General features: G+C 44.7%; 1 protein-coding gene across 2 annotated transcripts; it reads left to right on the forward strand.

Annotated features, from left to right (window-relative positions):
- The first annotated feature begins 1,836 nt into the window (after positions 1-1,836).
- On the forward strand, positions 1,837-22,849 carry LOC125638582 (membrane-spanning 4-domains subfamily A member 15-like). Of its 2 annotated transcripts, none has more exons than XM_075129008.1 (7): positions 1,837-1,991; positions 4,577-4,859; positions 10,622-10,747; positions 12,561-12,617; positions 15,523-15,636; positions 16,517-16,657; positions 22,430-22,849. In XM_075129008.1, the coding sequence occupies exons 2-7, from the start codon at positions 4,590-4,592 to the stop codon at positions 22,556-22,558; spliced, it is 837 nt and encodes a 278-aa protein (XP_074985109.1). In that variant the 5' UTR covers positions 1,837-1,991; positions 4,577-4,589; the 3' UTR covers positions 22,559-22,849. The 2 variants fall into 2 exon arrangements, with proteins under 2 accessions (XP_074985109.1, XP_048710494.2); XM_048854537.2 differs by having other exon boundaries at positions 16,517-16,630.
- Positions 22,850-27,363: the final 4,514 nt, after the last annotated feature.

Raw genomic sequence — 27,363 nt, forward strand, 5'->3', positions numbered from 1 at the left:
TCACACTTAGTTCTTAACACCCATTTCTCATTCAAACACAAAACAGAATTAATTTACACAGAACATTTTGAACAGGAACATCAAATTGCAATGCAAAATAAAAACAATCATGGCTACATTATTATCTTATTATTCTTTATCCTTCATTCTAAATTATACAAAATACAAACATAAAATCCTACTACTACACGGTATGTGTGTGTATACACATATGGTGTGTGTTTGTACACGTGGGGGAATAGGGAGGGGGTGTATGCCTGTGTATATAAGGGTGTGTATGTTGGTGTGTGTTTGTAAACACATGGGTGGGTGTGTATGTTACCCAGGGTTTTAGAACCCAGGGCAGTTGTAACTTAACTGTTTGGGATTTTTAGGTGGTATTAGGAATAAATCAAGGGGGGCATAATTCATCTGTCTGATACATGATTGATACACACCAGAGTGCTTTTACCTAAAACTACTTTTTATTAGGTTTTAAGCACATACACACACACACATGCTGTTGCAGTAGGTTCAGACCATTTTAAACCTTTATATTTACCAGAGTTAAGATGGTTTTGAGGAATCAATAACCAGGCTTCTGGGGGTCCCCCACTTCCGTTTAACTGCTGGGGAACTTAGGTGTCTGATTGTTGCCCAGAGGAAAGCTTCCTTGGACTGCTTTAAAGCACATTTTTTAATTAACCATTTTATAATTTTTTTAAATAAAGCGTATAACTTATAATAGCCTTTAGTAGGCTAACTTTTTTTCAGCAACAGCCAATAACAATTTATTATTCTGTAACCCTTCTGCCCTGTGGAGTCGGCAGCAACAAGGGCTGGGTGCAGTATCTAGGGGTTCCTTTTCACCAGTACAACACAAAACCAGCTACAGTCCCCACCTAGTGACCTGGGACAATTACACACCACCCCCAGGGCACCCGTAAGAGGCAATACTTCCCCTCTCTCAAGCACAGAGCCTAAGGGAGATGTGATGGTATTAAGCCAATGCTTCAAAATATTTCCTCTTCTCTACTAACATTAGCTCTATCTTGGCTGGGTTTAGCCCCACCTAATGGCATTTGGTCACTGCTTCATCACTCAAGTACTAGGCAGCTGGGTGATGGGAGTGTGTTTATTTGATATCAAGGAGATCCAGAGATGAGTATTATCTGTGTACACCTGGCATCTAAGATCACAGAGCCTCACAATTTCTCTTAGTGGTAAATGCTGACTATGAAGTTCCTAAGTGTTTAAGCTGCTTAGATGCAGCAAAGTAGGATGCTACAGAAAGAGAGAGAGAGAGAGAGAGAGCATGCCTTGGAGATGAAAAGCACTAGATAAGTACTGAATGCTCTTATTAGAGCTGTTTGGAAAAAGGCCTTTTATCCATGGCAAATGTCAATTAAAATGGTCATTTTCATTAAAATTTTCAGTGGAAAATTCCTAGTTTTCTTCGAAAAACTGAAAATTATTCAGTTTTCAGACAATTTTTTTTCTGGGTGTTCAGCTTTCCAATGAACCGTCAACAAATTTTGAGGAAACCTGGTGCTATCTGGCAACACTTTTGATGAAAAACTGGGTTTTGGAATAAACAATCAAAAGTTTTGATCTGAACATGTCCAACCAGTTGTGGCAGTTCCCTTTAGGCAAACAGGAAAAGGAAGGGTCTCGTTTTACTCAGTAGTGACCCTGGTGTCCAAAGGGTAGTGTTGGTGGGCTCCTATGTGGAGCCCCATATGCTCTGAGCCAGAACGAATGGTGATTAGGATGCGGAAAAGGCATATGAGGAACCCGGATGGGGATGGGGGAAGGGACCAGGACTAGGGAACAGGACTTTGGAGTCCTGCTGTAAAACAGGGCAGAGAAGGAGGGAGGAGGTGAGTGTGATCGTCAGGGCAGGATTCAAAGTCTGATGCTAATAAACCCCTTCTGCATGAGCCCGTGAGAATTTCCTGGTGAGGCTTGGAGTCACCCACAGCTGGACGGAGGAGAGCAGCCGCGGTGACAGAGTAAGTGCATCGGCAAACACTCTCCTTGGGTGATTGTTAAAATTGGGGGTTGGTGGCCGTACTGGGTGAGACGGCCATGGGGATGCCCTGAGATCCTTTCAGGACTCTTGTAGGAAAATGAGGTCAGAATTTAGAGAGCACCAGATCCGATTACCTGACAAGTGGGGAAGGGAGGAGGGGGGAGAAATTTGTGGCTCAAAGCAGCATGCGCCTGTGTGAGAAAGTGTCACTTCCCAAACCTCTAGAAAATGTTCACACAGAAAGGTGGAGCAGCAACATAACTTGCTTGCATTGATTCAAGTCTTTTCACATGTCAGCTGCTCTCTGCTATTTGTAGGGTTGCCAACTTTCTATTTGCAGAAAACCGAACACCCCTGCCCCACCTCTTCTCCGAGGCCATGCCCCTGCTCACTCCCCTCTCCCTCCATCGCTCGCTCTCCTCCACCCTTGCTCACTTGCTCATTTTCTCCAGGCTGGGACAGGGGGTTGGGGTCTGAGGGCGGGGAGAGCTCCGGCTGCAGGTGTGGGCTCTGGGGTGGGGCCAGGGATGAGGGGTTTGGGGTGCAGGAGAGGGCTCCGGGCTGGGGCAGGGGGTTCGGGTGCGAGGGGGGTTAGGGCTCCAGCTGGGGGTGCAGGCTCTGGGGTGGGGCCAGAAATGAGGGGTTTAGGGTGTGGGAGGGGGATCCAGGCTGGGACAGGCGGTTGGGGTGTGGGGGGGTGAGGACTCAGGCTGGGGGTGCAGGTTCTGGAACCAGGGGTTTGGGGTGCAGGAGTGTGCTCCGGGCTGGGGTAGGCGGTTGGGGTGCAAGAGGGGATGAGGGCTCCGGATGGGGATGTGGGCTCTGGGGGGGCAGGGTTTGGGGTACAGATTGGGGCTCAGAGCGGGGCAGGGGGTTGGGCCATGGAAGGAGGTTCAGGGTGCAGGCTCTGGATGGCGCTTACCTCAGGCAGCTCCTGGGAAGCTACCTGCATCTCATTCCAGCTCCTAAGTGGAGACACGACCACGTGGCTCTGCGTGCTGCCCACACCTGCAGGCACCGCCCCCTCAGCTCCCATTGGCCACGGTTCCTGGCCAACGGGAGCAGCTGAGATGGTTCTGGGGGTGGGGGCAGCGCAGAGAGCCCTTGTGGCCATCCCTTTGCCCAGGAACCAGAGGGAGATTCTGGTAGCTTCCTGGATAGCGGAACCAGGTGGGGAGCTTTCCTGCGCCAACAAACCGGACTTTTAACAGCCAGGTCAGCAAAGTTGACTGCAGCTGCCAGGGTCCCCTTTTGACTGGGCATTCCAGTCAAAAACCAGACACCCGGCAACCCTAATGACGTGGCTCTAGCCAGTGAATAAAAACACAGGGTTCAGAGGTCAGACTGGAATTGATATTGTCTGTGACGTCTCCTGTCTAATAACAGCTGGATCTGGGGTGAGCATTTGGTGCTGATAAAGGTCGGTGCCTCCAGCTCTTTTGAAAATATAGACACAAGTGGTGTCACCCTGCCACCTTCCCACTCCCACAACATCCCCCAGCCAAGGAACAAAGTACTCTGGCCCGGCCAGTGAAAGGGAAACAGAAATGGGACAAAAGTGGGTTGCACAGGTTGGAGAGAATAGAATCTCTGGGAAAGAAGAGACAGTCCTGACTATTCCCATGGCCCTTTAGCCTTTCCTTCCTCTAACTACATAGGTTAGAACGGCATTTAGATTGAAAGCTTCAGGGTCTGAAGGAATCATTATGGTCATCTAGTCTGATCTCCTCTGTAACAGAGGCCATAGAATTTCTCCCCAGGGATTTTGTGCATCAAGCCCCTTAATTCCTGCTTGCACTAAACTGAATTTATGCTTCCAACACTGGATCTTGTTTTCCCTTTGTCTGCCAAATGAAAGAGCCCTCTACCCTTAGAAATAATCTTCCCACTTACAGACCATGATCACAACCTGCTTTCCAATGCTTGTTAATACTTAAAAAATATCTAGAGCCTCTTAACATGCCAAACCTAGCATCAGACCCTTTCCACACACACAAATATCCACTTAATAGAAAACCCAATTTTCCATCAAAAACCGTTTTGGTGGAAAATTTTTGGCCAGCTCTTTCGTAAATGCTTTCGGGTCTGATCCCATGCCTTTGAAGTTAACGGGAATGTTTCCTTCACTTAGATGGAAGCAACAGCAGAGTCTTTGTGCCAAAGAACCCGAGATAATTTCTCCCTCTATCAGCCCTAAGATAATCAATTGCACAGCTCACTAAAATTCCATCCCAAAAAGTGAAAGATCCAGTAAGTTAAAAGCACCTGGAAAACGAGGGGTAGAATGGAGATAATAGAGCTCCTGGGTTGAGATTTTAAAACCCAATGAGAAAGTTGAAATTAATGGGAGTTGTGTGGTTGAATCCTTGAGTCAGCTTTTGAAATCTCAACCCTGAGCTTTACGGTGTTGCTCGTGTTCCAATTACAGCTCCAGGAGAAGGACAAAATCTTGGCAGGGACTCAAAAGGGGTTGAGCAATAGCTAACTATGATTCCTACTCAGCTAATTTGGGGAGTCAGTGTTATTACATATGGCTTAATCTGGGCCAATCACTCTTTTATGCAGCATCTTCGTTATCATGGCAGCACCAGGAAGCACGGCCAATGGGGTGCTTATATTCATGCCCCCAAACAGCGCTGGTGTCATCCACCAAGGCCAGGGGGTCTCTGGTGCCATTTCCCAGATTCCTGAGATGGTGCAGTGTGGGCCTCAGCAGTTCACAGTCATGAACCCTGGGAACCAAACTCTTGGGTCAATGTACCCCAGGAGTCCCGCTGAACAGGTCGCACAGCTGAAGAAAGTAGGGATGATGGAGATATTCCTCAAAGCACAGCCCAAGACCCTGGGGGTAAGTGTGATCTTTGCTCTCAGTCCATGTGAATGAGTCATGCACAGGTGACTGAATGACTGAGCATGAGCAAATTCCAGACTCCACCCTTTTCTTTTTTACTTTAACCAACAGCTTTATGGGAAGGGTCAATGACCCAGTGTCTAGTTGGCAGCCGGTATCAAGTGGAGTGCCCCAAGGGTCGGTCCTTGGGCCAGTTTTGTTCAATATCTTCATAAATGATCTGGAGGATGGTGTGGATTGCACCCTCAGCAAGTTTGCAGATGACACTAAACTGGGAGGAGAGGTAGATACACTGGAGGGTAGGGATAGGATCCAGAGGGCCCTAGACAAATTAGAGGATTGGGCCAAAAGAAATCTGATGAGGTTCAACAAGGACAAGTGCAGAGTCCTGCACTTAGGATGGAAGAATCCCATGCACCGCTACAGACTAGGGACCGAATGGCTTGGCAGCAGTTCTGCAGAAAAGGACCTAGGGGTTACAGTGGACGAGAAGCTGGATATGAGTCAACAGTATGCCCTTGTTGCCAAGAAGGCCAATGGCATTTTGGGATGTATAAGTAGGGGCATTGCCAGCAGATCGAGAGACGTGATCGTTCCCCTCTATTCGACATTGGTGAGGCCTCATCTGGAGTACTGTGTCCAGTTTTGGGCCCCACACTACAAGAAGGCTTTGGAAAAATTGGAAAGAGTCCAACGGAGAGCAACAAAAATGATTAGGGGACTGGAACACATGACTTTTATGAGGGGAGGCTGAGGGAACTGGGATTGTTTAGTCTGCAAAAGAGAAGAATGAGGGGGGATTTGATAGCTGCTTTCAACTACCTGAAAGGGCATTCCAAAGAGGATGGCTCTAGACTGTTCTCAGTGGTAGCAGATGACAGAACAAGGAGTAATGGTTTCAAGTTGCAGTGGGGGAGGTTTAGGTTGGATATTAGGAAAAACTTTTTCACTAGGAGGGTGGTGAAACACTGGAATGCGTTACCTAGGGAGGCGGTGGAATCTCCTTCCTTAGATATTTTTAAGGTCAGGCTTGACAAAGCCCTGGCTGGGATGATTTAGTTGGGGATTTGTCTTGCTTTGAGCAGGGGGTTGGACTAGATGACCTCCTGAGGTGCCTTCCAACCCGGATATTCTATGATTCTAAGGATGCCAAGAAGCCAGTGCTGTCAGGTTACTTGGCACTTCAGGGACACAGGATAGGTCTGACCTCTTCTTGATACTTCATTGCTTTGGGGTCGGGGATATAGACGCAGAGTTCCAGGGGTAGTGAATCGTCCTAGCTGCCCAAACAGGAAGAAATGAGGATTAATCAAGCAAAGAAGAAAAAGTCAGGGAAAGATTATAAACCAGCTGTTTCTGTAACTAGTGGAATGAAACAGCCCCATATTGGGGAGAAGAGGATGGCGATTCAACTGTTATAAATCAGTGTAGCTCCATTGTGCTAATTCACACCAACCGAGGATCTGGTCAGAGAAGAAGCAGTTCAAACCCAGTGTCCCTCTCCTAGTTACTGCAGTGCAGAACTGATTCCATTCAGCCTTGAACTACTAGTAAAATCAACCAACATGCAACTTCTATCCATCGGTCTAGAGAGATACACCAATGGTTGTTTGTTTATAATCATATAAATAAATAAATGAGTTAATAGATTACTGGTTTTAGGCCAGTAGGGACCACTGGGATCATTTAGTCTGACCTAGGCCAGAGAACCATAAGCCAGAGAACATCTCTGAATTAATTCCTGTTTGAATTCAAGCATATCTGTTAGAAAAGCATCCAGTCTTGATTTAAAAATTGCTGGTGATGGAGAATCCACCACAACCCTTGGTAAGTTGTTGCAATGGTTAGTTACCTTCACCGTTAAACATTTTCACCTTATTTCCAGTCCAAATTTGTCTAGCTTCAACTTCCAGTGTTTGGATTTGCTAGACCTTTGTCTGCTAGATTGAAGAGCCTGTTACTAAATTTTATTTCCCCACAGAGGTGCTTATAAATTGTGACCAAGTGAACCCTTAGCCTGTTTTAGTTAAGATCACCAGAGTCCTGAGAATGGGCATGTTTGAATTATTTTGTTGCAATGTTTGGGCTCCTCTAACTCAAAAGGCATGGTCCAAAATCTCTGCTGGTGTATATAGTCACAGCCCCATTCCTTTCAGTGGAGTTTTCCCTCCCAGCAGGGAATTTGTTCAGAGGGGTAGGTGTGGTGATCCATGGGTTTCTTGTATACAGTTGTCTGTAGGGTTCCAGTGTTGAAACTGATCATGGTGTCCAGCAAGTTGATGCTAGTGTGGGAGAGAGTTTAACAGACAGATGAAGGTTGTTGAAGTTGTGGTGGAAATCTATGAGGAAATTTAAGTCATTTGTCAAGAGGATGAAAATATCATCGATGTATCTCAGGCATATCATTCATTTCATGGTGCATTTGTTCAGACATTCTTCTTCAAGATGGCCCGTAAAAAGTTTAGCGTACTGGGGGAGTCATCCTAATACCCATGGATGTTGCTATGGTTTGGACAAAGTGTTGGTTGTTGAATGTAAAAATAATATGGGTAAGGATGAAATGGATGAGTTTGGATATGTGCTTGTAGTAGATATCTGAGGGTTGTCCATTTTCTCGTAAATATTTGAGTCAGGCAGCTTTGCTGTCACTGTGAGGGATGTTGGTGTATTGAGAGGTGACATCCTTAGTGGGAAGGGTGGTGTTCTAAAGGAGGTTGTTGATGTTGCGGAGTTTGTGGAGGAAGTTGGTTGTATCCTGGAGGAAGCTGACCCTTTGTGTGGTGTGTGGTTTGAGGATGGTTTCTATGAGTCCTGATATTCCTTCAGTAAAAGAGTGCTGTGGCCAGATATGATATGTCTGCTTGGGTTCCATTGTTTGTGTATCTTGGGAAGCAGGTAGAAGTTCCCTGGGTTGGGTACGTAGGAGAGGAGTTTGTAGAGATTCTCTTGGAGCTATTTGGGGAAGGATGAGGTGATATCCTTACATTCCTGGGTAAATTGTGGTGTGGGGTCTTATTTGAGTTCTTCATAGTAGGTGGTGTCGGAGAGTTGTCAATTGGCCTCATTAACATAGTCATCATAGTTGAGGATTACGATGGCAACCCCTTTGTTTTCTGGTTGGATCACTCTCTGGTTAGATTTCTGGGACTGAATGGTTGTCCTCTTGGCAGTAGAGAGATTGTGGTGGATGTGAGGGTTGTTAAGGATTTCATATCTTAGTCAATTCTTTTTTGAAGCAATCAATGTAATCACCAAGAGTGTAGTTTTGTCTGTTCTGTGGCGTCCAGTCAGATGAGTCTTTTTTTTTTGATTGATTGATTGATTGATCGTCAGTGGGGATGTAGTAATTGTGAGTGGTGTTGTCATTGTGAAATAATTCTTTGAGGTGGAGTCGGAAGAAGAATTCTTCTAGTTCTCTACATGTTAGTATGGTACTGGGTTCTGTGGTGCAGAAGAAGTTCAGTCCCTTAGGGTATGTCTATACTGCCCGCCAGGTCGGCGAGTGGCGATCGATCCAGCGGGGATCGATTTATCACGTCTAGTCTAGATCATCTAGTCTAAATCGACCCCCGAGTACTCTCCCGTCGACTCCTGTACTCCATCACTGCAAGAGGCACAGGCAGAGTCGACGGGGGAGCAGCAGCAGTTGATTCACTGCAGTGAAGACATTGTGGTGAGTAGGTCTAAGTACGTTGACTTCAGCTACGTTAGTCACATAGTTGAAGTTGCGTAACTTAGATCGATTCCCCCCCACCCTCACCCCAGTGTAGACCAGGCCTTAGAGAGTATAGATAATTCCGCTGCAGTTAGGGATAGTCTTGATAAAATGATGATGTTCATCCGTTGTGTACTGTCAATGTTGTGGGTATTCATAGAATCATAGAATATCAGGGTTGGAAGGGACCCCAGAAGGTCATCTAGTCCAACCCCCTGCTCAAAGCAGGACCAATTCCCAGTTAAATCATCCCAGCCAGGGCTTTGTCAAGCCTGACCTTAAAAACCTCTAAGGAAGGAGATTCTACCACCTCCCTAGGTAACGCATTCCAGTGTTTCACCACCCTCTTAGTGAAAAAGTTTTTCCTAATATCCAATCTAAACCTCCCCCACTGCAACTTGAGACCATTACTCCTCGTTCTGTCATCTGCTACCATTGAGAACAGTCTAGAGCCATCCTCTTTGGAACCCCCTTTCAGGTAGTTGAAAGCAGCTATCAAATCCCCCCTCATTCTTCTCTTCTGCAGGCTAAACAATCCCAGCTCCCTCAGCCTCTCCTCATAACTCATGTGTTCCAGTCCCCTAATCATTTTTGTTGCCCTTCGCTGGACTCTCTCCAATTTATCCACATCCTTCTTGTAGTGTGGGGCCCAAAACTGGACACAGTACTCCAGATGAGGCCTCACCAATGTCGAATAGAGGGGAACGATCACGTCCCTCGATCTGCTCGCTATGCCCCTACTTATACATATTGGTGCATTTGTTTCTCCCAGAGTGGGTATTCTGGGGGTTGTGGAGTAGTTGTGGTTGGTTCCACATTTTGTTTTTAATTTGGATGCCTGTCATCAGATTTCTTTGACAATTGTTTTGGATTTTTTGCACGATTTCCAGGTAACTTCCCTGGTGGTGGTGTTTTTTTTCTTCCAGTGTGGAGCATGTGACGATTTCTTGTTTGAGATGCTCCCTTCTGCAATATATGAGGTGCAATAAATGGTTCCTTAGTTTTTCTAAAGTTCATCTGAAGTGCTGTTCAGCATGTTTGGAATTATATGTCGTGGTCAGAGGGTCATGATGGTGAGACATCTGGGGATGATATTTTCTGTCTTGAACTTGCTAAGGAAGTAGATGTCGCTCTTAAGTTTTGTTTCCTTTTTCTTCGTGTTGTGGAGTTTCCACTTCAGACAGCAAATTCGATACCTTCCGTTATTATATTCAGTGTTATAGCTGTGTTGGTCTCAGTATATTAGAGAGACTAGGTAGATGAGGTAACATCTTTTATTTATTGGACCAAGTTCTGTTGGTGAGAGAGAAAAGCCTTCGAGCTCACACAGATTTGCTTCTCTGATTCATTCTTTGGTGGTGATTCCTGTCACTGTTGAGGGAGTCACTAGGGGAACCACATTTTTTCAATGGGAAATGTAGTTTCCGCAAAATCAAAATTTTCCATTGAGAAAATCAAAAACAAAATATTTTGTTTTGGATTGGGACTTCCCAGATCAATTATTCAGTTCGTCAAACTGAACTGAAATGTTTCCCCTCAGGTCAGTTTGACATTGAAACGGCATCCACCTGAGCTGCTACAAAGCCTCAAGGAAGTTGTAGTTCAGAGGGTGGTGTAGGACTGGCTCCCTGTTCCAAACTACGTCTTCCAAGACGCACTGCGGTCTTCTCTTTTACTGGACCACTATGGTATGTCATGGGAGTCCCGTGATTCCACAAATGTAGGTGTAGTCCGGCTAGGAAGTTATCCCATAGCAGAGAATGGGGACACTAGGCACCCCAACTATAATTCTCATAAGGCAACACACTGACTCAGGTAGACTCAGTCCAGCATTAACCAAGCCTACATGAAATATTTCAAGTCAGTTTGACAAACTGAAACAAAATGTTTCAACATTTCCAAACTGAAATTTTTCAGATTTTGGATTTAAACAGCTGTCAAAAGACCAGAATTTCCCATCAGCTCTGCTCGGGACATTGTGCTTTGCTCCTTCACAAGATGGCAAGGAATTGGCTCCTTTTACTGCTCCATTCTCTTCCCACAGGCCATCCAGATCCTGATTGGGCTGATGCACATTGGCTTTGGGGGTGTGGCTGCAGTTTTTGTCGGATACAACGTTTACATTTCCATCTCTGTTATTGGAGGATACCCCTTCTGGGGAGGACTTTTTGTGAGTAGAATAAATGAAAACATCTATGAAATGATGGCATGGCCACTTGGATATATAATTATTGTCTATGATTAATGCTGTACCGATATATGAGGATACACATAAGATAAACAGAGGGCAAGACAGACACTTCCAGGATCCTAATGCACTTCCTAACATGAGTGAACTAAATCTAATAAAACACTAGTGAGTTAGAATTATTTTCCCCATTTTACAGATGGGGAACCTGAGGCACCAAGGGGCTAACAGAGTCACCCAAGGTAATGTAGTTGAATTGTGGCAGCACTCGGTATAGAATCCAGATCTCCTGATTCCTCCTCATTTACTTCAAACTTCCTGTATGTATCAAGAGGCAATGCAGACTGTAGCTATGGTTATCAATAAGTAACAGATACCTAGTACCTCTCTACCAAAAGAAACCCACAAAGGCAAAGAGGCAGTGTGTGGCCAGCTCAGGAATCTGCAGCAGATGTTATTCAACAGGGATATAGTAGAATGTTAGTCCATCCAAACTGGCACTTAGCGTCCTGTCACACTTCCTGCTGTCACTTGGTAGATCATTGGCCCATCTAATGTGCAGACCCATTTCCTGCTATTGCTCAGCAGATCATTAGTTTGCTGTCCTGCAGCAAGCAGTGCCCCATGCGAGGCTTCAAAAATCCTTCCCCACATGTCACCTTAGACCCCCAATAAAACCAACCCACACACACTTGAAAGACAGGTGCCTTCCACCAACTACCAGCCCTGAGTGCCACTCTCAAAATCCCTGCTACCCCACCTTGCCTGTTCTACATGTCAGGTGTCTTGGCTTCTCATTTTTGACAATCTGCTCACCCTATTCACCAAAACTGTCTTGTTGGGCTGGTGTTAGGGGCCAAGCTGCTGTGAAGTCCCTGCCTTAGCCCCTCTGCTGGGCTGATGTTGGCGCTCAGACATCCATGAAGTCATTGCCTCAGCACCTCTGACTACTTGGATGATGTCAAGGTCCAGGCCTTGGTGAGGTCACTGTCTGAGCACCTCTATCTTACTAAGCTGAGGTCAAGGCTCAGGTCTCGTCCCTTTGCAACACCCTTGGCTGATTTGGGCCTTGTTAGGGTTTGTCTGCCTTGAATGGAGGGAGGGGGAAAAACCTTGGCTCATCAGCAAAAAGGACAAATCTCCTGCCAGGTTCCAAACCAGAGACCATTCAACTGTCAAGTGAAAATGGTGACTGATCTGCCACAGAAAACAGTGTGGAGGTGACAGCAGGGGGCACTGCAGGTCTGGATTGAGACATGTTAGCACAGCTGGGAGGCTGGGGAGGACAGCACTGGAACAGCAGGGGGTACTGCAGGTCAGGCTTGAGATGTGGAGCTGCTCAGATCCCATGGCGATGGAAGTACTATAAAATCTCCATAGGCAGACACATAGGCAGGGTATGGCACAGCTGCACTGGGTGGAAGGTGGGGTGAGGAACCTGGTGACTTCCTGAGCTCTTCTCAGGACCATCCAGTCACTGCTCTATTTATGGGGAGAAGAGCAAGTTCAGTTGTCAAAAAGGAGCAAGAACTCAGAAGGAGGAAAGAAGAGGAGGAGAATCTGGGGGGAAGGATTATGACATGGGTGCCACCTTAACTGGATTTAGATGAACCTGGATGGCAGCATTATTTGATGGAAACTACTCTCCAACACTTGGTATAATTATTATGACTGCCCCAGCTGAGGGAAGAGTGCCATTCTTTCCCTTTGCTTCCATCACATACAGCCTGTCTTGGAGGAGTGATCATTCTTGTAAGTGTGAAATATGAATGACGGTTTTCTCTTTCCTGGGCAGTTCGTCATTTCTGGATCCCTCTCGGTTGCAGCTGAGACTCATCGCAACACCTGTTTGGTGAGTTTCTAGATATTGTTTCCTCCTCTTCCCTAACGTGGGGGATACTCCGAGTTTAGCTCTGCTTCGCCCAGGGCACTGTCCAGGAAGAGAGTTGCTGATGAGAGAGCAGAGAGTTTGTTCATCAAGAACATGGGGAAGGAGTGTTGGAGAGGGAGAAGGTGGGGGAGGTAATATCGTTTACTGGACCAGCTTGTGCTGGGACACGTGTTGGAGAGGAAGACAGAAGAGACCAATGAGGAGCCGAAGGAGAAAAGGGGCTATTTTAAACTACTCCCTGCTGACTGCCTCAGTATTTTTAACAGCAGCTTGTGGCCCAACAACTACCTTCAATTTTTCTATTGACTAATAAACCTCAATTAGGAGCCCAATAGAAAGTAGAGCTGCAAACAGCTGCTGAAAAGGCAGCCAGACTACCAGGGAACAAAAGAAAGACAAAGGGTCCAGGGAGTCTGCAAAAAAAAAAAGGGGGAATTCAGAAGAATTAAAGTAGCCAGAAATATATTCAAAATAGTAAAGAGAAGGGGACTTCCAGAGAGGCCGCTATGGAGCAAAGCACTAAGTATCTGTGAGACTTTAGGATGTGCTAAAAATTAAGCATGTGTTTAAGTGCTTTCCTGAATTGAGACCTACAGCAGATCAAAAAATATGGGAATAAATGAAAAATGTTGCAGAATTCTTTTCACCATTCACCCCCTCCCCCCAAAAATTCACATCAATGACATTTTGAAAATTTCAACCAGTTCCGCCTCTTACCTTTTACCTGCTATTTTCTTTTCTCTGCATAGTACGAACTGTCTTTTCTAAGTGGCAAGACACATTGTATAATTCACCCCATGAGCCATACTCTAATAACCATGAGATGCTCCCGGAAATATATTAGCTAGCTATTGGTAGGCTTCGCAGGTGACTAAGGGCTTAAATAGCCAACTGCTATGGTTTATTGCTGTGGTCATGAGAAATGAACTTCCAAAGTGTCATAGGCTTGGCTTGTATGAAGCCCTAAAAGTCAGTCTAGGGTTTTGAATTCCCAAAATTACATAAGCCCTGAAATTGCATTTTAAGTGAATTTAGCGCTTATAAGAGGTCCTAAGACAGAAAAATCAAGCTCACTATTTACCCTGGAACATACACAGCATGTGTAAGTGACTGTTAAACCAGCCACAGGGTTTAGAACTTGGGAACCTTCAGCACTAGAAGGAAAAGTCTCTTCTACTTGAGCTAGCAGACAGGGAGCCTTAAGTGGCTTCAGCAGCAGCCTTATAAACCTTCCATGAGGCTCAGCTACTAGAGGCAGACAAGAACTCCACCCTGTCCTAGCATGACTTGCCTATGGACAGTGCAACATTAGCCCCAAACCACCTCACTAGTGCGCCTCACCCCAGGCGTGCTGGGATCACTTCTGAAGGTGAGCGTCTAAATCACCCTTCCAGCCCAGTCAGTTCTTGGCCTCTCTTCTACAGCCAGAGTGCAGGATGCTGGCCAAATTCTTGGAGATTCTTGTCCAAATAGGAACTGGTCTGAGACGTCCAGCTCCTTTCACGTAATCTGCAAAATGTCAGATAGGAGCAATTCTTTGTCACTAGTCTGGATTGGAGCTGGACACATAGGGGTGAAAGGCCCCAAATCCAGTTACAATTTCCCCAAGAAGAATCGGGTTTTTTGGTCATGAGTGTTCTAGTATTTCCAGGGAGGAAATGGTGGAGTTGGGCTTTTTTTTTTTTTTTGGGCTGAAGAAAAAATACCCATGGAGAAAGGCCAAGCTGTTCTCATGGCATCTCCCCATTCTCAGTCCTAGCTGCAGTACGGAGTGGTGACAAGCTCAAAGCATAGGCTAGTGGTGCTGAACTGAGAGCCAGTAGAGCTGAGTTGATTCCTCACTTTTCCGGTAACCTTTGGCAACTCACTTCACCTCTCTGTGTTTCACTGGCCCTCTTGTGTGTTAGGTCATAAACTCTTTGAGGCAGGGACTGTGTGTGTGTGTACAGCACCCAGCACAATGAAGAACCTGTCTCCATTGGAACCTTTAGCTGTTATCATAATATGAGTCAGCCGGGCTTATCTAACTTTCCCAAAGAAGTGCAGAGTTTGAGTTGAGTGTAAGGGTTCAGGGATGGTTCTTATATCTTTTTTTCTATTACATTTTTATTACAATTTTTCAAAACCTACATACAAAATAAAAAAAAACTATATATAAACTTCTCATAATATATTAACAAGTTGCTACCTAATCTTAGCTGTACTTGAACCATTTAATTATGTATATGTGTATCTATATAATATGAATGGTTCAAATATAAATCAATTATTTGTATTATACAATTTACAAACAAACAATTTGTTTATCAAAATTCAATTAGTTAAAGCAAAATTATTAAGTTAACCTAAAGAATAAAAGCAAAGTTCAGAGGAGGGGGACACAGATGGGGAAGAAATGAAATGGATAAAGAGGAGGGGGAAGTAAGGGAGCCCATTCGTTTAACAGGATCATTCAGATACTTCCAGGAGAGCATCCCATATCTCTGAGAATTTTGTGGGATATGTCTGTTACGGTACACACGTCTTTCCATGGTGGCCACGCTTACGATATCTATGCTCCAGTCGTCAATTTCACTTTTTGGACTTTCATGCTTGTAGTACTGGTCTCGTAGCAATTACTAGTGCTCTGCTTAGCCAAGGTTTTTCAGATTTATTCAGCTTCCAACTAACATCCATTAGGGTTAAAATTACATTTTGACTTGTAACACAATTTTATCTGATAGAAAAAAGTGACTCTGCAATTAAGTTCTGCCCAAAACATACGAGTGCTGGAGCATTCCCAGAACACACAGGTGGGCTGGTTCTTATTTTAACCAAACCTGTTCTCTGCCTACACACAGCCTGACCCTCTGCATGTCTCTTTCAGGTGAGAGGCAGCCTGGGAATGAACATCACTAGCGCCATCTTCTCAGCCATTGGGATCATTCTCTTCCTCACGGAGCTGATTATTAATGTGTCAGATTACAGCCGTAACTATGAGGTATATCTTTAGTTGGTAAATGACCAGACTCTGCCATAGAATCATAGAAATGTAAGGCTGGAAGGGACCTCAAGAGGTCGTCCAGTCCATCCCCCTGCACAGACTCCCCCTGGAGTCTAACAGGTGTGTTTAAAATACCAGGTGCCTGGAATTGTCCCAAGCCTTTGACCCCAGGGTAGAAACTATCCATGTGTTCAACTCCAGACTTTCTGATTTGGTTTTGCTGGATAAAGCCAGTGTCAAAACTCCTGTCCATGTCAAATATCAGGCCAGGACCATGTTTTTCTTCTGTTTTGTACAACACGTAGCATGATAGAGTCCTGATTCATGACTGGGGTTTCCAGCTGCTATCAACATATAAATTAATAATAACTCCTATTGATTTCAGCAGGCATAGGATTGGATTCCAATGTCTGTTTTATTTTATTTAATCCCACTTTGCACAGATGGGGACACTGAGGCACAGGGGAGTGAAGCCACTTGTCCAAAGTCACAAGCAAGTTAGTGGCAGAGTTTGGAACCAAATTCAGCTCTTCTGAGTTGTAGTCCAGTGTTTGAGCGACTAGGCCACACACCTTCCCCTAGGCTTTATGATCCTCCATCTTGACAAATGGCTGCATCTCAGGGGCGCAGCTCCCTGCAGACCCAGGAGAAAAGAGAATCTTATGACAGTGGTGTGGCTCCATGCATCACAATTACTGGGGCTCCTGAGTAGTTTGAATGAGGAGGAGAATTCTGTGTGCCTGGGAAGAGAAAAGAACCGGGACTGCATTTCTGCATTCCCAGAATTGGACTCCCCAGTGCATCCCCTCATGACAGCCCTGTGTTACCTCTAGCAGTCAAGAGTAATTAGCATCCTCTGTGGTTTTGTGCTCCCCAGGATGCTGCGAAGGGGATCACGGTCATGCTGTTCTTGATGACCATCCTGGAGTTCTCCGTTGCTGTCTCAACCTCATACTTTTCATGCCAAGCCATCTGCTATACCCCCAACACCGTGAGTCTTTCAGCTCTCAAACGGGATGTGAGTCAGAGCATGTGGTGAAAGGAAGGGAAGATGTTTGCCTGAATGAAGGGCCCTCCCTGATGGGAGGAGTGTCCTTGGGGAAGGGCCTGAATGTGTATGAGGGAGGCAGTGACGGAGGAAATGACAGCCCCTGATTTAGTCCTGGTTGAAAATTTTGTCTAATCATTTTTTAGATGGGAAATTGGGGTTTCAACTATATGAGAATTTTAGCAGAAAGCACCTGCTTTCTCCAGAAAATATTGCTATTTTGCCAAAACACTGACCACCTGAAAACTAGGGCAGTCAAATGATTAAAAAATTAATGCTGACTAAAATAATTAATGGCAATTAATCACACTGTTAAACAATAACAGAATACCATTTATTTAAATATTTTTGATGTTTTCCACATTTTCAAATATATTGATTTCAACTACAACACAGAATACAAAGTGCACAGTGCTCACTTTATATTTATTTTTATTACAAATATTTGCACTCTAAAAAGAAACAAGAAGTTGTATTACAATTCACTTAATACAAGTACTATATTGCACTCTCTTTATAATGAAAGTTGAACTTACAAATGTAGAATTATGTACTTAAAAAATAACTGCACTCAAAAATAAAACAGTGTCAAACTTTAGAGCCTGCAAGTCCACTCAGTCCTACTTCTTGTACAGCCAATCGCTCAGACAAACAAGTTTGTTTACATTTGTGGGAGATAATGCTGCCCGCTTCTTGTTTACAATGTCACCTGAAAGTGCGAACAGGTGTTCGCATGGCACTCTTGTAGCTGGCATCACAAGATATTTACGTGCCAGATGCATTAAAGATTCATATGTCCCTTCACACTTTGACCATCATTGCATGGGACATGCATCCATGCTGATGACAGGTTCTGCTCGATAATCATCCAAAGCAGTGCAGACTGACGCATGTTCATTTTCATCATCTAAGTCAGAAGGTTGATTATCTTTTTTGGTTGTTCGGGTTCTGTAGTTTCTGCATTGGAGTGATGCTCTTTTAAGACTTCTGAAAGCATCACCTCGTCCTTCTCAGATTTTGGAAGGCACTTCAGATCTTTAAATCTTGTGTCGAGTGGTGTAGATCTTTAGAAATCTCACATTGTTACCTTCTTTGTGTATTGTCAAATCTGCAGCAAAAGTGTTGTGAAAATGAACAACATGTGCTGGGTCATCATCCAAGACTGCTATAACATGAAATATATGGCAGAATGCAGGTAAAACACAGAGCAGGAGACTTACAATTCTCTAACAAAGAGTTCAGTCACAAATTCAATTAATGCATTTTTTTAATGAGCCTCATCAGCATGGAAGTATGTCCTCTGGAATGGTGGCTGAATCATGAAGGGGGTTATGAATGTTTAGCATATCTGGCACGTAAACATCATCCGATGCCAGCTACAACAATGCCATGTGAACGCCTGTTCTCACTTTCAGGTGACATCGTAAATAAGAAACGGGTTAGCATTATCTCCCATAAATGTAAACAAACTTATTTGTCTGAGCGATTGGCTGAACAAGAAGTAGGACTGAGTGGACTTGCAGGCTCTAAAGTTTTACATTATTTTGGTTCTGAGTGCCGTTACGAAGCAAAAAAAAAAATCTACATTTGTAATTTGCACTTTCATGATAGAGATTGCACTACAATCCTTGTAGGAGATGAACTGAAAATACTATTTCTTTTGTTTATAATTTTTACAGTGCAAATATTTGTAATCAATAATAATACAAAGTGTACAGTGCTCATTTTATATTCTGTGTTGTAATTGAAATAGATATGTTTGAAAATGTAGAAAAACGTCCAAAATATTTAATAAATTTCAGTTGGTATTCTATTATTGTTTAACACTGTGATTAAAACTGTGATTAATCACGATTACTTTTTTTGAGTTAATCATATGAGTTAACTACTATTAATTGACAACCCTACTGAAAACCAAACTATTTAGACTCAAAGCAGAACTATGGTGCCTGGTGGCAATTGTTGTTCAGCTGCCATGTGCTATCATTTTCCCCTATGGGCCGTGTCTTGCAGCACTTATATCTCCCATGATGCACCATGGGCAGGGACCTTTGTGACACATCCTCTCCCCTCACCAACAAGGGGAAAGTGATAAACCATGGGAGAAATAGTTCTGCATGTAAACATACTTTCATTGTCCTGTATGAGCTGTAAGACATCCAAACTACAACTCCCGTGAGGCACTGTGGTTCCATGTTGAATCAAAATATTCTGCTGGTTGATAGATTTTTGTTGACATTTTTGGCAGAAGAAATAACCCTATTTTCTGGCCCTTTTTTACCCTGATTCCTAACCAGGCTGCTGGCACCACGCTCCAAGTTACTGAATCTTTTTTTAATGGGAGGGGGAAGTAATCCCAGTTTTCACAGCCGCCACATTGACCTTCATTGTCAGTGTTTTAATTTCTGTGGAGCTGCATTTCATCTCCCCGCGCCAGGTAGCAGGGTGGGGTGTGGCGGGGTGGGGAACAGGAAACTGTAACTGGGCCAGAACCTGAGCTGCAATCCCACCCTTTTGTGCCACTGAAAGTCACTGGAGCTCTCCAGCAGAGAATTCCCTTGGCATGAAATTCCCCGCCTGGCACAGCCAGCTCTTACTCCCTTGGTGGAGGGGATGTATTGAGGCATGGACAGAGTCCTTTGTACTTCAGCAGTACTTGACAGATGGACAGCTCCTTGGGGGTCATCACTAGCCTTTGTTTTAGAGCAGCTCATGGGGCTCGCATAGAACCAGCCATGGAATCATGATGCTGCAAACTCCCCTCCCAAAAGCTACAGCTGTGGACATTCCCTCCAGGGACAATGTTTCTAGGCAAACAGAAAAATAAATGAATCGAGGCAACAGGAAACGCCTTGTTTGGAATACAACTCACTACTGTGAGGCTGATGTGACTGTGACCTCCCCAAAGGCTGGCTGGCTGCCTCCCATGCAGCAGTTCTCCTGGCCCCTCCTCTGAGCATCTTGGAAGAGTGAAGGGTGTAGCTGTGATGAGGTTAACCCATGGTTTACCTGGGAGTTGGTAGGCTCACACACTGATAAACTAATGTTTTCTCAATCTGTGTTGAAAACTGTGTTAAGTTTTTATGAAAAAAAACCCCACCTGTTTTTGTCTAAATTTTCCAGGCATTTTATATTTTTTGGCAGAAATTTGAATACCAAAGTATTTCAACAAAACCCAAAAGATTTCAATGTAGAAATGCTGCTGCGGTGCCTAATGAGGATTGTAGTTTGAATGCGTCATGTTGCCATTCTCCTTTGTGGGTAAGGCTCCTTAGTCCGACTACAACTCCCAACATTGTCCCCCTTTTAGTGAGGGGAGGTTGTTGCATCCCGGGAGTCCCTGGCCATGGTGCATCATGGGAAATGTAGTCTCGCCAGTAAGCCTGATCCATAGCAAAGAATGGGGGACAATAGGCAAACAAACTACACCTCCCATGTGGCACTGCAGCATCTCCAAATTGAAATGTAGTGCCCAACTTTAAAAAAGGGAAGAAGGAGGATCCTGGGAACTACAGGCCATTCAGCCTCACCTCAATCCCTGGAAAAATCATGGAGCAGGTCCTCAAGGAATCAATTCTGAAGCACTTAGAGGAGAGGAAAGTGATCAGGAACAGTCAGCATGGATTCACCAAGGGCAAGTCATGCCTGACTAATCTAATCGCCTTCTATGACGAGATAACTGGTTCTGTGGATGAGGGGAAAGCAGTGGACGTGTTGTTCCTTGACTTTAGCAAAGCTTTTGACATGGTCTCCCACAGTATTCTTGCCAGCAAGTTAAAGAAGTATGGGCTGGATGAATGGACTATAAGGTGGGTAGAAAGCTGGCTAGATTGTTGGGCTCAGTGGGTGACCAATGGCTCCATGTCTAGTTGGCAGCCGGTATCAAGTGGAGTGCCCCAAGGGTCGGTCCTGGGGCCAGTTTTGTCCAATATCTTCATAAATGATCTGGAGGATGGTGTGGATTGCACCCTCAGCAAGTTTGCAGATTACACTAAACTGGGAGGAGAGGTAGATACGCTGGAGGGTAGGGATAGGCTACAGAGGGCCCTAGACAAATTAGAGGATTGGGCCAAAAGAAATCTGATGAGGTTCAACAAGGACAAGTGCAGAGTCCTGCACTTAGGACGGAAGAATCCCATGCACCGCTACAGACTAGGGACCGAATGGCTAGGCAGCAGTTCTGCAGAAAAGGACCTAGGGGTTACAGTGGACAAGAAGCTGGATATGAGTCAACAGTGTACCCTTGTTGCCAAGAAGGCCAATGGCATTTTGGGATGTATAAGTAGGGGCATTGCCAGCAGATTGAGGGACGTGATCATTCCTGTCTATTCGACAGTGGTGAGGCCTCATCTGGAGTACTGTGTCCAGTTTTGGGCCCCACACTACAAGAAGGATGTGGAAAAATTGGAAAGCGTCCAGCAGAGGGCAACAAAAATGATTAGGGGACTGGAACACATGACTTATGAGGGGAGGCTGAGGGAACTGGGATTGTTTAGTCTGCGGAGAGAAGAATGAGGGGGGATTTGATAGCTGCTTTTAACTACCTGAAAGGGGGTTCCAAAGAGGATGGATCTAGACTGTTCTCAGTGGTAGCTGATAGGGGGGAGGGATAGCTCAGTGGTTTGAGCATTGGCCTGCTAAACCCAGGGTTGTGAGTTCAATCCCTGAGGGGGCCATTTAGGGATTTGTGGCATAAATTGGGGATTGGTCCTGCTTTGAGCAGTGGGTTGGACTAGATGACCTCCTGAGGTCCCTTCCAATCCTGATATTCTATGATGACAGAACAAGGAGTAATGGTCTCAAGTTGCAGAGGGGAGGTTTAGGTTGGATATTAGGAAAAACTTTTTCACTAGGAGGGTGGTGAAACACTGGAATGCGTTACCTAGGGAGGTGGTGGAATCTCCTTTCTTTGAGGTTTTTAAGGTCAGGCTTGACAAAGCCCTGGCTGGGATGATTTAGTTGGGGATTGGTCCTGCTTTGAGCAGGGGGTTGGACTAGATGACCTCCTGAGGTCCCTTCCAGCCCTGATATTCTATGATTCTATGACATCCTTAAGTTTTAGGGCATTCAATTTTTGGATGAAAAATTAAATTTTTCCCTGGAAACTGGATACTTTTCATGAAACAATTCATTGAGTTAAACATAAAAGTTTGGAGTTTGGGGTTTTTTTTTGTTTGTTTGTTTTTTTCTTTGAAAATCAGCTTGTTGACAGGAAATTTTCAAGCAGCCCTAGCAAGGAGCACAGAGGGACACTCTGTGGCATAGTGAGACCTACCACAATAACCTTTTAAGTGCCTCACACAAACCTGCTGCAGTCAAGACCCAAGAGAATGTCTAGTTTCCATATCCAAAATGTCATCACTATATCAAGAGACCAGGTTCATGTTCTATGACACCTGGGACCCATGCCCCTCCACAGGAAAAATCCTACCGATAGCAAGTAGGGTGTTGACAGTGATGATGCCACAGATTCATCCCTGGTGTAATTCCAGTCACAGCAGGAGAGTTATACCAGCGATGCACCTGCCCCAGTTATAAGAACTAGAGGGATGAGGAAGACGATGGTGGTAGTGCTGAAAAATGTGTTGATGAAAGGGAGTGGAAGGGTGAGGAAGGTGAAGGGGGTGAGCATGGAGGACTGAGAAAAGTGATGGTGGCAAAGAATGTGCGGAAGATGCTGGAGCGAGAATGGAGAGGTGAGGAAGGTGCTGGGTGTGAGGGCTGATCTCTTTTGTTTTGCAGGCCATGTTGTTCATGCCATATGCTGCCAATTCAAACTTTGCGGTTCCTTCTGCACCAATGGCCTCTCCACCACCTTACACCAATCGGGCTTATGACTCCAAAGAAGAGACCGAGCAAGGGGCCTCATAAGGAACTCCTACGAGATATGGCTCCAGCAGCAGCTCCTCTGAGATGTAAAACTCAACCCCGTCCTGTATGATAGATTGTAATCCATTTCCTGAGTGCAGTTCTAGAACCCAGCTCTGTCACTCTTCACAGAGAGAACTCGCTTCAGTCAGCTTCTCCCTGGCTCTGCACCGTTCATTGAATTCACATTATGCAATGAAATAAGATGATGACTCACCAGCCCTATCCAGCCCCCAGAGGCTTTGGTCCTGAATGTTTCCCCTGGCCACTTCTTCAATAAAGCTTCAAAATGGATCCTGAGTCAGTTGTTTTAAAGCCTTTTCTCACAGATGCATGTGTGTGCATGTAGCATGTGTGTCTGTGTGAACATGTAGCATATAGGTGTGGGGTGTGTGGGTGGGCGGGTGTTTGAGTGTGCATGTGGAGTGTGCATATCCACATGTAACTCTCACCACACGCATGTGGAGCAGACGGTCTCCCTTCACCCATATCAGACATCACAAAAACTATTACTACAACTAGCACTAATTTGCTTGGGTCGGGCCCCAACTCCTTTTACACACTCTCTTCCTTTGGAATCTGGCAGAGGCACTAAGATATAGGGCAGGAGGCAGGGGACACAGGCCTCATGGACATTCCGCTTCTCTCCCAGCCAGAGCTGGAGAATGGCAGAGCTGTGTCCAGCTAGAAGGGGAATGACCCCAAACACAGATGCATGTAGGTGCTGTCTGCAAAGGGTTTCTTTGAAAAGAAGAAACGGTAAAGGGGTGACTTGATCACAGTCTATAAGTACCTGCAGGGAAAAGAGAAATCTGATAATTCCTGGCTCTTTAGTCTAGCAGACAAAGGTCTAACAAGATCCAATGACTGGAAGTTGAAGCTAGATAAAGTCAGACTAGAAATTAGGCACAATTTTTAACAGTTAGAGTAATTAAACATTGGAGGAAATTATCAAGGGCTGTGGTGTCTTCTTCCTCACTGGAAATTTTTAAATCAAGACTGGGTATTTCTCTTCAAGATCTGCTCTAGTTCAAACAGGAATTAATTCAGGGTAGTTCTATGGCCCGTGTTATAGTGGAGGTGAGACTAGATGATAACTGTGGTCCCTTCTGGCTTTGGAATCTATTAAAATGGAGAGAAACCCTATTAGATAAGCATATAGGGCCAGATCCTCAGCTGGGATAAATCCCCACTGACCTGAACAGGGTCTGGGCACCCCCACAAGTTTTTCCCATGGTGCGCACTGTCAATCCCCGTGGGGCCATCCCTGCTGCAGTTGCTGGCCCCAGCATGTCACCTGCCTAGTCCACACCATGTTCAGCTCCCACCTTCTAGCACAGCCCGCACAGATGCAATGTCACTCCCCATCTCTGGGAAGGGACATGGGCTTTTGGAAGTGGGGCAGGGTTGGGCAGGTCCCTGGAGATGAATTGTGGTGCAGGAGCTTGCCCTACACCTGAGGCAAAGAGTAGCGGCATGCATTCAGTCAATTTTGGCTCCACCACCCCCTTGTCATGACAGACGGTCAGAGTGCTAAACCTGAACTGGCAGCGAGGTGATCAGCGCTGGTGCTCCTCACTGTTGCCAATGGTGTGTAATATGCGTACAGCTGTAGGCACTACTGAATAGGACTATGTCGATTTACACCTTTGCAGGTTTTTGGCATTCAGTCTTTAATCCCTCATATGAAATCTGAGAAATAGCATAATATATCAGCAAAAAGAAAAGGAGTACTTGTGGCACCTTAGAGACTAACCAATTTATTTGAGCATGAGCTTTCGTGAGCCACAGCTCACTTCATCAGATGTGTACCGTGGAAACTGCAGCAGACTTTATATACACACAGAGGTATTGTATTCTCTGTGTGTATATAAAGTCTGCTGCAGTTTCCACGGTACACATCTGATGAAGTGAGCTGTGGCTCACGAAAGCTCATGCTCAAATAAATTGGTTAGTCTCTAAGGTGCCACAAGTACTCCTTTTCTTTTTGCGAATACAGACTAACACGGCTGTTCCTCTGAAACCTGTCATAATATATCAGAGCATTTTTTGTAGACAGGTGTGTATCATCTTGTAATGTTTTCTTCATTCTGTGATACTGACAATATTTTTAGTGTTATAATGATCCAGCTGCTTTTCAGTGGCTTAGACATTTTTTACGGTAAATTCTTTCCTCTCTGATCTGTACTTTAATGTCTTCAGCCTCCATGTACTATACATTTTTCTTTCAACCAGCTTTAGGAACAATTGAGGGTGTGAGGCAGTTATGTACTAATGGCTATAATTAGCTGCTGTATCTAGGCCATTGAGGTTCACAGCTACGTTAGATATTTTGTATGTCCGGATTACTGTGTAGTTTTCACTAGAGTTGAGCAAAATTTTTCAGCCACAGCTTTTTTCACCAAACAAAAATGCAGATTCGGGTTGATCAAAACATTTTACAAATTTGTGTTGAATACGCTAAATTGTTTTGGTTGGGAGAAAAAAAAGTTTAAATGTTTTGTTTCAACATTTTCAAAATTAAAAGTTTTGACTTCAATTCAAAATGACTGTTTTGTATTTTATTTCAATTTTATTTAATTTTTTAAAAGTTTAAAAAAAAAACAAAAAGAAACATTTCCTTTTGGGTCGACCAAAACATTTTGTTCAACCAGCAGCAAAAATTTTTTTGACTTTTTCAGTTCGTTTTGGGTTGACCTGAAACCATTTTTTTTTTTTCAATTTTTTTTTTTTTTTGGTTCACCCATTCAGTCAAAAATTGGTTCTTCACACAACACAGAATTTCATAGAAATGCCTTTCCTGGGCTCTAGTTAACTGTCATGCACAGAGCAATGTTCAGTACTACCTGATATATTTTCCACTGTATGCATCCGATGAAGTGAGCTGTAGCTCACAAAAGCTTATGCTCTAATAAATTTGTTAGTCTCTAAGGTGCCACAAGTCCTCCTTTTCTTTTTACAAAAGCACCCAGAGAACAAGCACCCTGTAGGAAGGTAGTGTGGTCTTGTGGTTAACACACTGGACTAGGATTCAGGATACCTTGGTTTGCGTCCTAGGTTTCCCACAGTCTGTGTGATTTGGGTGTGTCACATAGTTTCTTTGTGTCCTCGTTCCCTTTCTATAAAATGGAGATAGTAAAACAATGCTTGCTTTTATTTATCTTTTATCTCTCATGCCTATTAGTATGTAAGTGTGAGGCCTAGTACGTTGTGTGCCTCTAGCTGCTACTCTGATAATAATAATAGATTTCATAGACTCATCGGACTGGAAGGGACTGTGAGAGGTCATCTGGTCCAGTCCCCTGCATTCATGGCAGGACTAAGTATTATCTAGACCATTCGTGACAGGTGTTTGTCTAACCTGATTAAAAATATCTAATGAAGGAGATTCCACAACCTCCCTAGGCAATTTATTCCAGTGCTTAACCACACTGACAGGAAGTTTTTTTCTAATGTCCAATCTAAACCACCCTTGTTGTAATTTCAGCCCAGTGCTTTTTGTCCTATCCTCAGAGGTTAAGGAGAACAATTTTTCTCCCTCCTCCTTCTAACAATCTTTTATGTCTTCTCTTCTCCAGACTAAACAAAATCCAGTTTTTTCAATCTTTCCTCATAGGTCATGTTTTCTAGACCTTTAATTATTTGTTTCAGAGTAGCAGCCGTGTTAGTCTGTATCCCCAAAAAGAAAAGGAGTACTTGTTGTACCTTAGAGACTAACAAATTTATTTGAGCAAAAGCTTTCGTGAGCTACAGCTCTTCTCTAAAATAACAGGACACCCCCAGCCGCTCGCCCTATGTGTCCTCCTCCGACTCCTCCCCACCACACACAAGGCTGTCATTCATTGCTGGAACGCTGAGGCGGGCCCCCCTCATGAGTTTGTCATCTGTCACTGTAACCTTGCAGGGGGGCCCCTGTCACCTGTGGCTGCTGACGCCTGTCGCTGGATCCTTGCCAGGGCCCTGCTGGCTACCAGCTCCAGAGTCCTGCAGCCCCTAGGCTCTGTGATTCCGTGACTTCCATGACCCCCGTGACATAAATGTAGCCTTACTTATCATAGAATCATAGAAGATTAGGGTTGGAAGAGACCTCAGAAGGTCATCTAGTCCAACCCCCTGCTCAAAGCAGGACCAACCCCAACTAAATCATCCCAGTCAGGGCTTTGTCAAGATGGGCCTTAAAAAACTCTAGAGGAAGGAAATTCCATCACTTCCCTAGGTAACCCATTCCAGTGCTTCACCACCCTCCTAGTGAAATAGTTTTTCCTAATATACAACCGAGACCTCCCCCACTGCAACTTGAGACCATTGCTCCTGCCACCACTGAGAACAGCCGAGCTCCATCCTCTTTGGAACTCTCCCTTCAGGTAGCTGAAGGCTGCTATCAAATCCCCCCCTAATCCTTCTCTTCTGCAGACTAAATAAGCCCAGTTCCCTCAGCCTTTCCTCATACGTCATGTGCCCCAGCCCCCTAATCATTTTCGTTGCCCTCCGCTGGACTCTCTCCAATTGGTCCACATCCTTTCTGTAGTGGGGGGCCCAAAACTGGACTGAATATTCCAGATGTGGCCTCACCAGTACCGAAGAGAGGGGAATAATCACATTATCTTCTAGGTGTTTACAAACTTATTGCTTAATCATTTGCTCCATTATCTTTCTGGTTACTGAAGTAAGCTAACTGGTCTGTAATTCCCCGGGTTTTCTTTAATTCCCTTTTTATAGATGGGCACTATATTTGCGTTTTTCCAGTCCTCTGGAATCTCTCCCATCTTCCATGACCTTCCAAAGATAATCACTAATGGTTCAGATAT

Source organism: Caretta caretta, chromosome 6 (genome assembly GCF_965140235.1).
Source record: "Caretta caretta isolate rCarCar2 chromosome 6, rCarCar1.hap1, whole genome shotgun sequence".
Classification (NCBI taxonomy): Eukaryota; Metazoa; Chordata; order Testudines; family Cheloniidae; genus Caretta; species Caretta caretta.